General features: G+C 40.9%; 1 protein-coding gene across 2 annotated transcripts in view; it reads left to right on the plus strand.

The window, feature by feature from the left end:
- Positions 1 to 18,471, plus strand: part of ARID5B (AT-rich interaction domain 5B) — a 108,270-nt gene that overhangs the window by 37,138 nt on the left and 52,661 nt on the right. For both annotated transcript variants that reach the window (XM_021398327.1, XM_021398328.1), the window contains exon 3: positions 2,756 to 2,986. In XM_021398327.1, coding sequence (XP_021254002.1) covers positions 2,756 to 2,986 — 231 coding nt within the window. The remainder of the gene's footprint in view (positions 1 to 2,755; positions 2,987 to 18,471) is intronic.

Below are 18,471 nucleotides of genomic sequence, written 5' to 3' on the forward strand. Positions count from 1 at the left end.
TCATTGTGTTTGGCATTTCATGCATCTCTTACTTACAAAGACAACTTGAAGAACATGTAATCCAACATAAATGCCAGGCTGTGCCAAATCCTGGCTCTCTTTACCCCTCACAAAGGGAACTGTTGGATTACATCTGTGCGTATATAGGCAGTGCTTGTAACTCAGGGGCGGAACCCTGCGCTGTAATTACAGTTGCTCTGTTTTCAGCTCTGAAATATATAAGTAAATGAAAAATTGACATTGGAAAGGGTTATTAAAACAAGTAATTATGGTATAAGCATAGGATTAGAGTCATTTCAGTGGAATCTTACAAGCAGCATACCATAGGTATTATCTTTTACCTTGTTTTCTCTACTGAAGCTAGAGAATGAGACATAGAAATACAGCAGCGTGGTTTTCTAAAACCTCAGCCACATGTTTTTAGAAATCACATTGTTTTTCTGGATTTTAATGAAATACAATCAACATTTCAATTCTTCTAACAGTAAACTCCTTCTGATCGTGTTTACCAAAAATATTCAGCAATATACACTAAGCCCACTGCTAAATGATGTGTTAGATTGTGCTAGAAGAAAAATACTTCTTTGGGCTTGCATTTTATTAGGGATTGGTCTACTTTGATTTCTCTCTCCTTGTGTGGGTGTGGCTGAGAAAAAAAGTCTTTGTTCCAGGAACACTGTTTGCCTTTCACTAAACAAATCTTCAGTTTATTCAGTCTTTATTCATTCTTAGAGCTTTCTATTGAACGTAGAGTGAGTGAATAAGGAGAGGAAAAAATGCATCATGAAGTACTCACTGGAGTTGCACAAGCATGGGTAAAAGTGATCCAGAGAAAAATTGCATTATTTTAATTTATGCCGTGGGTTTGAGTTAAGATGCTGGTCTGCAGGGATAGGAAGTTTGTATGATTCCGTGCAGGGTCTTAGAGCAATTTGTCTAGAAAATAATGGTTTACTACAAAGGCACATGGAACATACGTTTATGTGCACCCTGCTTAAAAAGCTGACCACATCCTGGCTTGAGAAAACTGCTGTCAGATTAACAGATTCAGCTCACCGCTATCTACACAGAGCTGTAAAGTAGTAATAACAGTCAGGCAGGCGTATATGAAGCTCTCAGAGGAGCTAAAGGATGGATCATGCGCTTGTTAATTCCTAGAACAGTTTTCCTGATCTGATTTTAGAGTTTGCTAATAAAGAGGAGACCAACCTAATACGAGGAGCAGTTGTCACGTTCTTTTGGAGGCTCATGGGACACTTACTGAAATCGAAGCATGGCCACATCGTTATGGATGAACAGAGATGTTAGAGCCTGAAATTTCACTTTCTCAGAAAAGTAATGTTAATGTTGTTTACTGCAATGTATTATTCTTACTTTGGTACACAAGTTGTTTGATCTCCCTGCCTACCTCAGGGCAGTGGGCAAAGTTCTGCATTTTTAAAAGGGATGGCATTCAGGAGCTGTGCCCATAAAAGCAGGGCTTCCCCAGCCCCTTCTCTGTGCTGAGGTTTTTGCAGCGTTGCATTTGTCTGAAGTGGTGACATTCTGGACGATCTGCTTCCAGAGACTTCTGAAAATGTAGCCTTTTATGTGTCAACATTTCCATCGCCTCACGCAAATCATGACGAGTTGTGCCTTCGTATTTAGCTGGAAAGAGCTGATCTGACATTTCTTTCAATATCTGAAGTGATTTTTACTTTAAGGCTAAGAAAGATGATTTCAGTATTAGTAATGGGATTAAATATTAGACCTTTTGTCTCCGTCAGAAATAGCTGAGTTATTCAGTAATCAGGGTAAGCAGAAAATGTAAGCTACACTCTTGCTTTGTCTTCATTGGCATGCAGGGAAAGGCATGTTCGGCTGCCCCACCTGGGGAGATAAACGAGCATAAAAAGAAGTGCTGTTAACTACTGGCTGCATACCTGAAAATGACTAATTTCTCATGTTTGCATCTCTGGATTTTTGCTGTTAGGTTTCCTGCTGGTTATCATATGATGAAACTTGATTGTGATAGTTCAGCATCTGCCACCTTTATGCCCAATATCATGTAAAACTTGGGGAACGGAAGGAAGCGCGCTTGGGATTGCCTTACATTTTGAGCATACCTTTCGACAGTATGAGCTGCTTGGAAATTCATTTGCTCGTTGTGCTCTGTAGGTGTTTTATTGAGTCCTGCTACATTTGCAGTTAATGTGAGGAAAGTGCCCTCCACCTGTTGGGCAGCTTCGCACTACTGCACGGATCAGAGCAGCCCTGCTCCTGTCTGGGGCCCTTTGGTGGCTGCCAGTATCAGGCACTACAGAAGACCCTTAGTAGCTGCACTCTCTGGGGCTCACGTGTTATTATTTTTAAAAGATGTTAGGTAGTGTCAACATGAGTTCAGTGGGGCTGTACAGAGAGCTGAGTGAAAATGGCAGATAATATTTCTATCAAAGCAGCCGAGTTGGCAAAGGATGGCGAGCACTTTGATTCAAGCAATTGGCCAACTTGTGCAGAGTGGGGTTACCTTAGTCAGATGGGGTCCCTTGAGGGTAGGCATGACAGAACTGGACAGGAAGCCAGAGAAGAAGCTGTTTCAATAAATATTTTTAAATATTTCTATTTTCTTTCAAAAACCACCATGTTATAAAAGATTAGGTCTTGAGAAGATAATGAACTATGGGCCATGGGTTTTCTGAGCTGCTTGATTAACGGCCTTGTTTTGTATTTTCTCTGATGTAATAAGAGTAACCCTCTTTTTTTTTTCTTCTTCCAGGTGAGGATGATGAAGATTCAAACCTGCTGATTCTCAGCTACCCACAGTACTGTCGCTATCGTTCCATGTTAAAGCGCATTCAGGACAAGCCTTCTTCAATACTAACAGACCAGTTTGTTTTGGCCCTGGGTGGCATTGCAGTAACAAGCAAGAATCCCCAAATCTTCTACTGTCGGGATACATTTGATCATCCAACTCTTATAGAAAATGAGAGTATATGTGATGAGTTTGGTAAGTCACTTAACAGCTTTTTTTTTTTAATTGAAAACATTTTTCTTCTTAGGTGTCCACTGATTTCCAAAGGGAAAATGTGATTCCCTTAAAGTGAATCAATGCTATTTATTGTTTGAAATTTCAAGTACCAAATGTGCTCTTTCCTCTGAGACTGAAGGCTTCTAGCTACTACTGATCTCACTTTTGCAACTTGAGTTTTTCACAATCAAAGATAATGTTACATGGACAGAGTATGTAGCACAGTTACTCAGTATAAGTGAAAGGATCCCTTGTCTGGATTTGAAATTTATCTGCCTTAACCATTAGCCTGTGGCCTGTGTCTTTGCAGAAGCTTTACAATGTGTGTTGTTTTGTTAGAGTCATTGTTGGTGCTATATGCTAATAAATGCAAAATAGGAAAGACTCCTTGCGCATCCCATTGCTGCTGCAGAGCACTCATCAACCGTGCATCTGCTCCAAGGGCCCTAAACAAATGTCAGCTATAGACTGTGTGGTTCTGGCCTTCCTGAAAGATGGGCTTTTTCAGCAGGAGTTTCAGCTAGGAGTTTGATTTTCCATGTGCAGAGGCAATTCTGAGAGGTGATCTCTTAATTCAAAGGGTATAGAGAAATCTATGCTGCTCCAGGGGAGTCTGCAGTCCCTCACAGTTTGGGGAGAGGGGGCTGCATGATGCAACTCCAATAGCTGCCACGTGATTTAACACTTTGGTTTTGTTTTGCTTTACGTTGTGTTGTTGAATCAACCCAAGGGCAGAGTTTGTGCTGGTGAATGTGTGTCAGAATGCATATTCTGCACACACATAGGACGGCTCTAGTAATGGGTCCAGTGTAATTTCTTTAGCAAAGTGCCTATGCTGTGAGAATCAAGTTTTATTATCCTTATCACTAGATGGATGAGCACTGCAATTCATGCTAGCAAAATCTGCTTGTGTAGCGGTGGGCTACACCTTTACTGTGAGCTCCATACATCTCTGCAAGGAAGCTCTTCTGGTCTTTTTGACTATTTTATTAAATGCACTTAATGTGTAATAATGGGAACGAGAGGGAAGGTGCTCAAGAATGCATGTGATGGGACAGTAACATCCCCCTCTGTCCTAACCCTAGCACATTGGTTGCTGGTTTTGTGCCCAGTCCAGGCGTTTGTTATGGTGGCAGAGAGGAGTGCCAGCTCAGCATGTTGAGCTGAGGCATTTCAGAGTGGTGTGGAACTGCTCCTGCACCATGCACGAAGCAGCTCCCAGCAGGTAGGAGGGAGCTGTCCTCTTGCACTGTCATTACTGGAGCACAGCACAGTGGTACTGGGAAGAGTTTTGATTTTGTGGTATTGAGCTTTTGCAAAATTGGGCCCAAATTGTCGAGTCCTCTTACAGTCACATTGAATAATGGTTACAAATGTTGGTTCCTCTTGGGGATGGGGAAGGGGAAAAAAATGAATGAAATGTATGGCCCAATAACACAGTAGTATTGTGTTGACTTTTATTTACTCTGAGCTTTAGCTTAGAATATAAAGTTCAGTTTTAATTGACTATCCTTCTCATATAGAAAAGGTTATTTTAGGCTTGAAGGCGTTTGATGTGCATACCATCTGTTTTCTGCAGAGTAGTTTATTCAGGGTCATTCCTTGATTACAGGTTTGTTGAAATAGTTGGATCCATAATGTAAGTGTATCATGGAATATTAGTAATAGATGAATCAAAGAGATGTGTAGTGATACAGAAGCTACGCTCAGTGAACCATAGCAAGTGCTTTGTTCAGTCTCTGAAAGCTAACTATGCCATTCTCTTGACCTTTGCAAGGCAATTATCTCATTATCAAACCAGAGCCACAGAAATCTTTGCCATAGAAATTAATAATGTGTATTTAAAATTTAGTTTGGTTTAAGAAGCAAATTTTCTAAATGCCTATTAAAAATTAGAAATGGACTATTCTTTAAAATATTTTTTACAAAAATAACGATGTGGTAAAATTTGCAAGCACTGCTATGCTGGGAAGGAAAAACTAGCCAGTGTATGTCTGCAATGTATCTCTACATTGCAGACTATATAGTGTCAATTATACTACCTTTGTTGAAGGCAACAGGCAAAGTGCTGTTTTATCCCTTTCTTTGCTGGCAGGACAATAAAATGTACAACACTTCATTATACAAACAGTTTATGTTGATATCATGTAGATTGATGTCACATGTGGAAAGTGATGACTGCTAGAGCTAAACAGAGGCCGGGTGGTACAGTAGATAAACGGATTACTCTAAGGCACTGGTATTTATCAGTCAAATCTGAGGGGGATTCCAGATTACAGAAATGTGGCTAAAATTCTTAAGAAGTGCTTACAAAGAGATCCAGACCCATTTAATTCTGAGGGGCTTGACTATTTCTTAACTTGCAAATGAAAGAAGTGCGCAGAGAGATGAAGATGGGACCATGTGTATTTCCCCATCACCTGGAATTCCCCAAACTCTAAAGCAAGCACAAAATCTGGGGCAATATGGATGAAAAACACCTTTGTGAGATCCCGAGACTTCTGATGAGGATGCAGGGTTCCTTCAGAAATGTTGCTCCTGGGTGAAGTGCTACACCTCCTCTGGGTGCTGGCACACAGTGCAAGAGATACAGCTAATACCAAAGAGACACCAAAAACACCTCTACAAAGAGCCCCGTTCACTATGACACGTAGTTGTTGTTCTTGTTAGGCAGTTTTAATACAGAGAAATGTTTTTCCAGGAAGTATTATCCCTGGTTTTATTACACCTTTCTAACAAAAACATTTTGTTCTGCTCTGATTCCTTCTCATCCCTCCACCCTTTTTCCCTATTCTGAGGTTAACAAAAAAACAAATAAAGCAGGAAATGATCAAGTTTTGTTGGCAGTAGTTAAGGTGGAAACTTCTGGGTTTTTGGTGTGGGATTTTTGTCTCTTTAAATAGGAAAGGTCTGTAGACGCTGTGCATCAGATCCTCCAGACAGAGCTGGAAGAGATGTGTGAGGTGCTCCAGGCCCAGCCACTGAGGGCTGTCCTATGTGGATGGCCACTGTCTGTCGTGGAGCTTCCTTCAGGAGTTAGGGTGGCGGGCAGCTCCAGCTTCACCTTCACATGAAGGTGGGTTTCTGCAGCTCCATCACCTTCTCCAGGTGGAAACCAGAGCAGAAAGATTTGTCACAGTGCTTTGCTGAATGAATATTATAAATCCTGCATGCAATTGGATGAACCAGAAGCTTGTTGTCCATTTTGTGTGCGTGGGTTTGATTGTTGTACAAACAGGAGTGTGAGGGAAAACTGAATACCTTATTTCTTCTCATTTTTTTAAAAAAATATATTTGGTAGATTTTCAGTCATTCTGGCTTACTTTTGTGGCAAGCTGGGCCCAATATGCCATTAAAAAAGCTTTTAGGTCCCTGAGGTGCTGTAAACACATTGGCCCCTGAAAGAAGGTTAAAAGTTTTATTCTTTCCTGTAAAGGCTAATTTTTTGTAAAACATTTCATACCAAAAAGTGAGAGAACTGCATCCTGCTGTGGTATTAATATCATTTTTTCTTCTGAAAAAATGAAACTTCTCCACTTTACTATAAGAAGAGCAATGCAGAAAGAAACTTCTCATTATGTAAATGATGCATAGAGACATCACAGTCCCTACTACCCTTCTCTCCCCCCTTCCTTCCAAAAATTTAACAATTTACTGCTTGCATGGTAAAAAACCATCTACATTCAAACAAAACCAAGCAAAACCAACCAAGTCTTGACCAGCTCAGACCTCTCTACTGAGCAGTGAATCTCCTCTCATTGCTGGGCAAGCAGGGAATGGGTTGGAGTGAGGAATGATTTTCTCAGCCTCTGGGGTTTTCTGGGATGTTCTCAGGACCTACCTTCTTTCTTGCACTGGCCAGGGAAACCATGGCAGGACAGGGCTGCAAAGAAGAGGGGAGTGTTGATGTATAGGTCATGTGCCACAAACAATGTGTAGGATGGAAGCTGATGGCTTCAGGATGCAGAGTGGTATGGTACCTCTACTCCTGGAATAGCTGAAATTTTGTCCTTGCTCTCATTATGCATCTTAACTATGAGTTTGTGACTCATAGTTAAAATACGTGGTTTAGGGGTAAAAGATAACAAAACCAAAACAGGGAATGAAACTTAAAAAAAAAAAAGAAAGAAAAAGACAAAAGAAAGAAGAAGGAGTGTTTCCAGTCTAATAAAGTGCAGAGTTTTACTGTTGGCGACGTTCTTTATTCGTGTGAGTCAAAATTGGTGTTTGTTTTCACACCAGCTCTAAAATGAAATCATCCTTAAAAATGAAAGTTTGGGTTTTTTTAAGTGTTTTTCAGCAGAAGTAAAATATCAGCATTTCTGCTATTGTCAGTTTTGGCTACTTGCAAGATAATGTATGTCAGTGAAACTAAGCAAGGCCAGTAAGAGCTTCCTCTGATTCTGGCTCTTCTAATCTCAGGTCTTCTAATCTTCTCCTATCCCATTAGGTGATGACTTGTCCAGAAGGTAGGCACACTAATGTTCTTTCCTCTTCAAGATTTCCTTAGTCTGTATCCATCTGCTGCTTCAAATCTCTGCTGAGCATCTTTATCAGTGTAGCTCATAACTACATTTTAATAATCAAGAATAGGCACCAAGTTAATTTAGCCAAAATTGGTATCTGTTTGGCGTAGCCAGCTTTCATTCTTTGTAAGAGCAGAGCAAGCTCAACATTTAGTCTCCAGAACTGGCTGGAAGAGAGTGTTTTATCACTCTTAAGTTTATAGTAACTTATCAAGTCATAGGGATATTTAATCAGCTGGTATTAGCTGTGATTAATTACAAGATACCTATCAGTATGCCATCAGTCCCTCAGCTTTCAGTATCAGCGTCCAGCATGAGGCTGTGCAGGTAACTCAACAATGGAAGAGCCTTTTTTTTTTTCTTTTCTTTTTTAATTCTGCTTTTTTAGAATGTTTTACACCTTCTGCACAGATTCTTGGGGTCTCCTACCCTTTGCACCTCCTGAGCAAATGGGTACCCAGCTGCGATGGGGCAAAGGCTCAAGCTGGTCAAACACTGCACTGGCTGGATCTCATCCTCTGTGACATCCACACAATAATGGTGGAAAAGGAAGCTTGCTTTTTCTCCCAGTGAGGGGAAAAGGTGTCCCGTAGACCTTTACAACACACTCAAAAGCTGTGAAATCCCCTTTTTACCTCTACGCTTTCCATGTGGTATTTTTTTTGAGTTTTTGGATAGATGCGTTCAGGATATTTTAACACAAAAATTGTATTAGAGTGGGACCACTGTTGGTGCTCCTCTGGTAAGAGTGGAACATTGAAGCATTTAAAAATGTGATGGGAAGAGCATGGAGACTTTCTTCTAGCATGTTGCTGGGACCTCCTTAGATGGAGCTTTGTGGTGGCATCTCCAGGAGTCTGAAAAACATGCACAACTTCTCCTAAGGCCCTGGGTAGAGTGGCTTAGCTAAATATTTCAAATTTTAACTCTCTCAAAACAAAAACAGGACGTAGCTGGAGGGGAAGTAGTGATTAATACATAATAGTGCTATATACAATGTAGATAGATAAATGTACATTTCCTCCCCCTCACACTCCACCTCTGCAAACATAAGCTTTTAGCTTGAAAAAGAAAATCTGGAAATGTTCTGGATTCTGGTCAGACCTCTTTCTTATTTCGTTAATTCAACTGTAGAGTGAGATATTAATGATCCCCAGATGTTGTTTATAATGATTGATTTTTCAGTTGTGAAAAAATACTTGCAGTTTTTTTTAACAATTGATATTTTCTATTGTGCTCTGCAGCATTTGAATAAAATGTCTGAAGGCAGAGCTGTTTGTATGCCCAACATAATTGCTTCTGTTAAGTGATTTCTTCATTCTTAACATTTTTAGCTCTAATTGCTTTTCCCCCATACATCTAAAAATAAATATTTGCAAGTTTTGCATTCTGTCACTCATTGAAATGCATAAAATATTTGTATACTCAAAGCAAAAGGCACCAATAAGGGGTCACATTCTGTCTCACTCAGAGTGGCGTAAATCCAGAATGGTTCTCTCCACTTCAGTAAACCTTAGGTTTTCACCAGTTAACCAAGGGCAGAATCTCACCCAACATTAACAGCAAGCTGCTAAGTGAGTGTAAGTAATGTGTGGTAAAGTAAGGTAAAATACCTTCCTGTCTGTAAGAACTTCAATCGAAACAAATGCTGTTTTATTTTTACTCTTTTTTTTCTGGTGCATTTTCACTAGCAACCACAGCTGTAACCAGGATAAATACTAAGATAGACTATTTCTCACTTCATAAAACCAGATTCAAAACTCCTCTATGGCGTGCTTCTGCAGCACAGCTGGGGTGCTCAGTGCTGCTCCATCCCTGCGGGCAGCAGACATAGGATGCTGGGCAAGGCTGGCTGCCCCTTCCTCCTGCCCCCACCTCCTGCTGCAGCCGCTGGGGCCAGGTGGGGCCGGGGGCTTGGCCTGGGACTTTGGGCACCCTCGCCCACTGACATGGCTCAGGCTGGTCTTGGGGAGGGAGATGAGAGGCAGAGGTGCTCCTGCCTCCGGTGCAGTGCTTTTGCTTGGAAGCTCTTTTCCTTATCTGTGTTTTGGTTGAGTAGTGGACACATCAGTATTGTGGGGCTTGTATGCTTCCTAAGCCTGAGTTTGGCAGAGTATGAATGTGTCCTTGCAGCAAAACAGGGTTAGGGAGTGTGCTGCTCTTCTGTGCGTGATTAATGTAAATTATCATGTGGGCTTTGTTGTGTGTTGCATGTTCCTGCTTTCGTGGTGGCCATTCACTAACTGGTGGTAGATGTCAATGGCTAATTCTTTCTGTGTGAGACCTCCACTCTGTGGCTAGTTTTACATTTCCCCCATCAAAATCGTTTTTCGTCCTTACATCAAAAAGCAACCCCAGCCGCATTTGTCACAAATGTGAGCGTGATGTCGGAGGTCTGCAGTTTCACTGCTGGAGCCATCTTCTCCTCATTGTTATCATTTTGAACAGGCATTCACAAGAGCATCCTCGCATGAGTGTTCCTGTGCCCCAGTGCCCAGGGGACGTGGGATTGTGCTGCAGGGCCATGTAGAGCACGACAGGCCCGCCTCCCTGCCCTGTGAGCAGAAGGAGAAGTGGTTTGTGTCAGAATATGGTCACATTCTTCTGATTAAAACCACTCAAAAAAGACAACATTGTAATATTTTCCAACGACTGTTTATCATGAATTACGTCAGCCTCGGTTTAAATTGCTATTATTTCTACTTAATGCTTCTTGGTGCCTGCATAATTTACAGCATTGGCAGCTGCGGGACTATGAAATAACCTTTCACAACCACCATACAATAGTAAAGAACATGAAGTTTTTGTTGTTAATTATTATGGGTCTCCTTTAACTTTTTTACAAAGTGACATAAAATATTGTTGAGGTATTTATGGTTAAAGCTACTTTTACGTGGATCTATTTTGCTTCTGGCTAGTTCTTAACTAAAGCAGTCATTTGTGGTTATTATGCCTTGGGAGATATTATGTCAGAACTGGTTTAGGAGTATTATTATGTATCACATGTCATATATTACATGTCAGCACTTGAGGCTGTCTTTCAATAAAAACAAATGTAATTTTAGTTAATGGTCTTTTAGGTATAGGCCATTTGTAAACTTACCTGAGTTCATTTGAAGGTATACTAAAAAGCTTTGTTCTCGTGGAGTGCACTTAAGTAATTTCATTTTGGCTTCGGATGGAATTTCCAAAATATTTGTCATTATTTCAGTCGGAGGGTACTACCTCTAGAAAGCAAACAGTTTCCCAATCCCCAGGTTAATGTACACATTTAAGGAGCTGTAACTGTTACTCATTACTTTGTTTACTTTTCCCCCTTTGAGCTCCTGCTTCCCAGGTTCCCCAGTGCCGTGCTGGGGGCAGTATCCCAGGCAACTAAGCCACCTAATGATGATGCTACGCGGTGCTGCCCAAATGAATAGCTTGTATGTCCGGAGATAATCCGTGGGAGAAGGGTGGTAGAAATTAAAGGTTGCAGGCAAGTTTTAAGTTTCCTTGAAGTTGCATTTCAAATCTAGAAAATGCAAACTTAGACAAAGCAAACTTTGAATCAGTATGTCCTTCCCCTGGTCCCAAATACTATGCATATTTTCCAATACTTATTTAAAGCAAGAAATGAAGCATACAGGGTGTGCCAGAAATATAACAAAGAGTGAAAACACATGAATGACTCATGTGAACTTTTTGTTGTTTTTTTTTCTTTAGCATCTAATTACTTAATTACTACTACACACACACAAAAAAAAAAGACATGATTTCTCTCCCCCCACCTATGTTTGAGCACCATAAAAATGATCAAAGCCTCTGTTTGTCTCTAGTTCCATTTTACTCCGTGGGACCACCGGTTTTGGTGGCTCCATTCTTGGGAATGGGAACCCTGCTGGGCAAAAAATGAGTCTCTGTCCCGACAAGGACAGCAGGCGGATGGTGCAAGGGTGCCAACGTGAAATTAGAAAGGGAAAAAAAGAGTAGAGGGAGCATCTCTTGTGCTACTGGGTTGGAATTTAATAAGAGACATAAAATGGAGCAGAATTCGCCTAGACACTGCAGGATTTTTTAATATTAGGCACCATGCTTGATTTCCCTGGAAATGAGTGAGCAATCTGAATTTAGAGTTGTTTGGCAGGGGGAGGGTGCGTTTCTTTTTCTTTTTTAATCAAAGGCATTTCAGCAGCCGATCCAAGTGAAAAAGGGATCTATCATTACGTAAGAATGTAGCAAACTTTCCCGTTTAATGAATGAATATTAGGTATTTCTGAAGCAGATAAAAGATGGTGAAAGAGGGAGACAGAGCTGACGTCTTAGAGATTTTAATAAAGATTGAAGTTAGTAGTGAAAAGGTCAAAGTGCCATTTGTTGAGCCCCTGCTTCTGGCACGGTTTCAAAGCTTGCAGTGCTGACTGTGGGGCTGTGATGTGTGTTAATGAACAGTTGTGGCACTTAACTGAGATCATGGGTTGGTCACATGAATATATATAAAAGATAGGAGTGGAGATTTTTTCCCCCTTTTCACTGCAGTTTGGCTGCTGGAAGGACTGAACAATTAGAAGAAATGTTTGAAATGTTTGAACACCACATAAATCCCCTAGTATGTAAGGAAAACGAGCTAGGAATAATAGAATACTGCTATGGTTAAATATAGTTATTCAAAATTGTTTTTAGCTACAGATGTTATGCCATTTTAGAAACTTAGACTAAATAATGTCAGATCTTGTTTGCTTTTTTAGTATGTTACTCGTTTATTGGGAAATTCAAAATTTAAAACAGCTGGGAAAGGGTTTGGTGTTCACTAAGTAATCTTTAAAATGTGTACATTTCAGTGTTACTCTTACAGAGCTGTTTAAAAATGACTGAATTGTATATTATAGTTATAAAGTTCTGTAAACATGCTCCACCGTGTAAATGACAGGGAAATGTGAAATGGGAAAACGAGATAATTCTGCAGCCAAATTTTATGTATTACAGACTTGATAAACAGCAAATGGGTTTCTCAGTTTAAACAATTTGCAACTTCCAGGAACGTGCATGGAGGTTACAAACATTACATATAAAACAGCAGCAGAAAATAACGTTCATTCTCCTCTAATTCTCCCTTTGATGTTTATGTCAAGATGAAGGAGTTAATTTATCTAAGAGTTTCACTGCGTGAGTTGGACTGTACAAAAGCAATCATGTAGAAATAATAGACTACCATTGGTAGTGCTGTACTATTGCAGTTTTAATAGCTCTTCAGTTCTGCTCAACAATTAGTCCATACATTTTATAGCTGTGTCTTTAAGAAACTGGCACACTCAGCAAAATCACAGTAATTGGGAGATGATGCAATGAGGAGAGAAATAAGAGGAAGAAAATTAATTGAAAAATAGTGTTTTCTTTGTTGGTGGTTTTGTTGTTGTTGTTGTTGTTGTTGTTTTCTTTGGAAATTTTTAACACTGCAGTAGTAATTACTGGCGGGTGAGATTCCTGCAGAATGTGAGTTCCACGTGACTGCATTTTTGTGAATTTGTTTGTTTTTAAATTAAACTACAAAAGAGGCAAGATAAGGCATTAGAAAGTTTTACTATGCTTTTCTCTTTGTGAAATTGAGTGAGGGCATTACGTGGGATCAGGAGGAGTCTTTTGGTTTTTTTCCACTCTACTGACCAGTGCTGTTGGAGGAAGTTCTCAATACCTGTCAGCATCTTTGTAAAAGTGATGAGATAGATCATGGAGAATATATGAATTAGTTCATATTTTTGGAGCTACTGAATTGAAGAGACTGCAGCAATCCCTCTGTCCTCATGTCCATTAGAGAAGGTGCTGCATTTTGCTAAAGGGGATATGAGCACCCATCTGCCAGTGGATGCTGGGGTGGCTTTTTTCACATGTATCACTACTGAATAAGGAGGCAATTAAAAAAAAAATGGCAATATCTCGCTCACACACACAAAAAAAGCGTTACTTATTTGTAGATTTCTCATCAGCAATTAGGACTTTCTAATGCTTTTTAATGGATTTATTGTCCATTATGAGGCAAAGGCCAGTGAAGCAGCGAGAGTTTACATTTCAGCTGAAGTTTGGGCCTGGGTAATATATATAGTTGTGCCTTGGTCTTTTAGTAATCAAACAAGCATTTTCTTATGCCTCAGGGCCGCTGTGTTGGTCATAGTGCCATGAATTACTGGAGGGCAATGATAGATAACCAGTTGACTAGAATAGGAGAGCAAACCTGCTTCTCAGCTGAATAAGCAAGGGAACAGTGAGAAGAAAGAGAGAGGTGTTACTGCTGCTGTGTATAGCACTAGGGGAAATCATTATTAAAGCCCCTAAGAGCTAACATTTTGGTTAGTCAGTCAAATGATTATGGCTTTCTGTGAAAGGATGATACTATTTCATGGGATAACTGTGCTGCTAATGCTCCAGTGCATTATGCTGAACTACAGGCTGCAGAGAAACATGAAAGAGCAGAAGGAGTTTATTACAGAGATTTTTCCTACCTTTAGCTTTGTTCCTGAATGTGATGCCCATTTTTTGCATGTTGAAACACTGGATAGGGTTGAGGAAAGACCCAAAGAACAACTCATGGCATGAGGATGTCTCCAAGTGAAAGACCAAAGAGTGTCAAGCCATTCATTGCATGGAGGGAAAGGGTACAAAGGGGCCTGATCGTGGCCTGGTAGTACCTCCACGAGCAGATCGCAGAATCACAGAATGGCTTGAGTTGGAAGGGACCTTAAAGCCCATCCAGTTCCAGCCCTCCGCCATGGGCAGGGTTACAGCCCTCCAGATCAGGCTGCCCAGGGCCCATCCAGCCTGGCCTTAGGCACCTCTGGGGATGGGGCACCCACAGCTTCTCTGGGCAGCCAGATCTGTGACTGCAGAGGCCTCTCTCATTTGGCGAACAAGCGCGTAGTAGGACCCAGTGCTACAGAGAGGGAACAGGTAAATTAATGATGAAACTAAGGCACAATTATCTAGCAACGAGGGGTAATTAAGCAGGGGAACAGCTTAGCTAGAGGTAACATCGATTCTTTATTACTTCAAGCTTTTAAATCAAGGCTGCTTTCCAAATGACATGATCCTTACTCAAACAAGAGATACTGTCTTCATCCAGGAGTCACTCTGAAGTCGTATAGGCAGAAAGTAAACAAGGCAATAATATCCTACTGTTTTCTTCTGGCATTGAAAACCATTACTGTATTAATATTAAATCACTTGTAGCATCTGGGTCAGCAGAGCCTAGGTTGCGCTGGACCATTGCATGTTCATTATTACAGAATAAACCAAACCTTCCTAAAATTTGCTGTTTGCTCTCGGCACCAGCCTGCATGCTATGAGCAGTGCCCGTCTCAGAGCACTGACCCTTGCTGCGGTCTTAGGGGCTTTGCTTATTCTCTAGTGGGGAGCCCAGCTCAGGGAGGATTTGCCCCATTTTAGATCACTTAAATGATTGCTGCCAAGGGCCTGCTCCTCAGCTGAAGTGTAACTGGAAAATGTAACTTGATAGCATCTCATTTAAATATGCTGTTACAACTGCAAGATCTTGTACAGACTTAAGAGTACCAACTCCATGAGTTTTCCCTGATGGGTCCTTCACAGACATCTTCAGTTACCTTACCTCTTTCTGTAGTAGCTTTAAAGAGCACGTTAATTAAAAAACAGGTGGTAGCAACAAGTGAGTAATAGAAGAGGAGGAATTCATTTGAAATCAGCAGTTTCAGCCTGCAGAAAGGGTAAGAGAATACGTAAAAAGGCAAATGGTGATCATCCTGCTAACATGACTGACATTCCCAGACACTGCTGCTGCTCCAATGGAGAAGCGTGGTGCAACCTCCATCCCTGTCGTCACCCTCCCATGTTTCCTGTGGGATCTGTGACTGCAGAAGAAGCTGACCTCCCACTGAAAGCAAGTCTTGGCTATGGGGTGTGGTGTTCACTTTCAGGAGGTGTTGATTCTCCTTCTCACTTCATTCATTAAATAAGTCACTTCATCTTTCAAATCTTGTTAACCTCAGGTGAACTTCGGAACTCTGCTTCCACAGAGGTAGAGCACAAGTTTGAAAATCAGGGTGAAGATTATTCCTGGGGTATTTAGGACCCATTTGCTCAGAATGCCCTGTACAAATTCAGCAGTACAGTTGCTCTCATTCCTTTATACATCCTGATTTTGCAATGAACCATAATCATTTGACCAATTTGCCAAAAAAAAAAAAAGATGGCCCTTTATGGGTTTTTTTGGTGTTGGTGGTTTTGAAAGGCAGCCTGTAATTAGGCTGAATATATGTATGTTGTGAATATTTAGTTACGATAGAGATGGGTTTATTGTAAAACAAAAAAAGGAAAAATTACCTAGCTGCAAATCCTAGCAGTTGTTTAGTTTAGAAGTTTAAGTCAATTTATGGAAGTCTGTGTTTACTGTCTTCAGAACTTGATCATGACATTGGAATGTATTTTGGAAAAAAAGACCCTATAAAATGAAATCCACATTTATGGGTAGGGAGCACAGAGCACTTAGGATCAGCAGTGAGACTGGATTGTCTCTTTGAAGTGCAGCAAAGAGGAAAGCTTGCCAGTGCCATTTTGGGTTTCGAAGGCAGTGAACTGATATGCTCAGGAAGTTGTAATGCTGTGTAACAGGACAGACCCAACACCATTAATTTCATGGTGAAAATGTGGACCATGATATCCCAGTGACAGCAGTCAGGAGATAAAACTAGATCTGAAGCACTTAATTTAAAATAAAACCTTATTATAAAAGTCAGTTCTCCTAAGATGCTGCTTTTGTGCTGTACAGTGAGTAATCGCCATGACTCATCTCGCCTCTGACATGCTGCAGCCATCAACATTCCCAGCCACGAGTGTTGCCCTTTATAAAGGAAATATCCTATTTTTGGTATGGCAATGTCCTCAGTTTTAAAGAATTTTCCTCTTTTAAAGCCCTCAGACAATTAATGCCTCATGCATGTATTCAACAATAGTTGCCTAGCAACCCTCAGAACTATTCGGGAGAGCAAAGGGAGCTGAGATGAATGAACCTCAGTGGCTCCCATGCAGGTGAGCCAGAGAAGGCACGTGGCTGTGCTGCCTCTTGGGGCTCCGCGTGTGCCTATGGGGAGGAGCAGCCCCAGAGCAGTGTTGCAGGCTCCAGCTGGAACCTTGGTCAGGGGCAGAGATGGGGCAAGGAGGATGGTCCTGGGGCCAGGTGCAGTTACAGGAGGGATGCAGTTTGTTGGCTTTCTTCATTTTGGAAGCCTAAGCTGAAACAATATGGATAAAGTGGTTAAAATAAATAATAGAAAACAAACAAACTCTGCTTAATTGCCAAGGAAAATTTTGCCATCTTGTATTGCACTCCACCTGCAGCTAGAGTAGAGTCCCACTTAGCTTAGTGGAGATTTCCAAGCCGAGATCTAAAAGCAGGACACTGGTGTGTGACACTTAGCTCTGGCCCTTCTCTGGTACTGCCACCTGATTCCCACTTCCTCCCTTCTGGAGTAACTTCTATCTGACATGAGGTTTTTCTCACTTTTTTGGAAGGTGCCATTTGAATAAAATAGAAATCTTTCCCCCACTAATTCCCCACAGCCACCATGTTTCTGTTTCCATTTTGATCTTTCTTCTTCCATCAAAAAGATTGAAATGAAATGGTTGGTGTGGGGCTGGAATGCCTTAACTATATCAAGCTGAGCTGAAATTCTCCTTTGGAGACCCCTCTCAGCAGCGGTGCTGTAGGCGAGCACCATGGCGATGCTGGTGTGCGCCCATCCTGTGCACATCCCCGTCTCCACACCCCATTCATGATGAAAAATTCTGGCATTTTCATGTTGGATAGAAATCGTATTTTTGACCATCTCATCTTCACAGGTAAAGATTAAGAGAAAGATTGTGATCTCCATGGTGATGTAATTTAGATCAGAATATGGCATTGAAGCTTTTTGGGGTTTCCTCCAACACCCCATGACTTGTGTGCCACTTGGCTGCCAACTCTTTGCTTTTGGTATGTATTGCTGTTATTTGCATGTGGAAGTGCCTCAGGAGCCCCACATAAAACACTGGTTCACTAGTTTTAGTGGTTTTTTTAGATTAGACGTTAAAATGTTGAAATCAAAATATGTAGGGGGTGGTAGGGAGGTAGCAGACACACAATAGTAATCTGAATAATGTGATTTTTGAGGTTGCTGTTTTGTGACTTAGAGATGAAAAAATCACTTAGATATCTTGGATGTCTGAGGCTTTCACTCTTTCTGATAATAAAAGGCATTTATTTCTGGCCTTGATGGCAGATAAGATTTCACACTTAAAATATGCCATGATCCTATAGTCTGGTAGTGCTTTCTGGCACTGGTCAGTGACTAAATATAGCCAGTTTTGAACTGCTATGATAAACCTGGAAGTAATGTTCAGCAGAAAATTCTCAGACAATTCCATAGACAAATGTGGAATATGAAATGACTTTTCTGGATTGCATCTGGTTCGTACTGTATATGTTTTTGTGCCCTGTCTCTCTCATGCCCACGTATTCCAACTGCTGTCTTAAAAAATGTTTTGTGGTACAGCTAAAAGTTAACTGAAGCATCTCAGTGGTTCGTGTTGGTTCATGCTAAAGCAACAAATAACATAAAGGGTTTTAAATCCCAGCTATTTCACGCATTCCTTTTGGCTTTGTAAACCATTTTGCCTTGTTTTTACAAAAAGAAGATGCATTTACAGAAGAAAAAAAAAAGCATATGTTTCCCAAAATCACTGATTGTCTTCAAATGAACATAGTCCGGGAACGTGTAGATTCTTGCATTGTGTTAGGGGATTAGTGGTATTCATCTATCATGCATAATGGGACAGGTGATGTTCAGAGAGGGAAGAGAGTCTAACATCTCCTTTTTGAAAGGATTTTTTTCTGTATTTTTTTTCTTGAGAAACTTCCCTTCCCTTCCCTTCCCTTCCCTTCCCTTCCCTTCCCTT

This window comes from Numida meleagris, chromosome 5 (genome assembly GCF_002078875.1).
Source record: "Numida meleagris isolate 19003 breed g44 Domestic line chromosome 5, NumMel1.0, whole genome shotgun sequence".
In the NCBI taxonomy this organism is placed as follows: Eukaryota; Metazoa; Chordata; class Aves; order Galliformes; family Numididae; genus Numida; species Numida meleagris.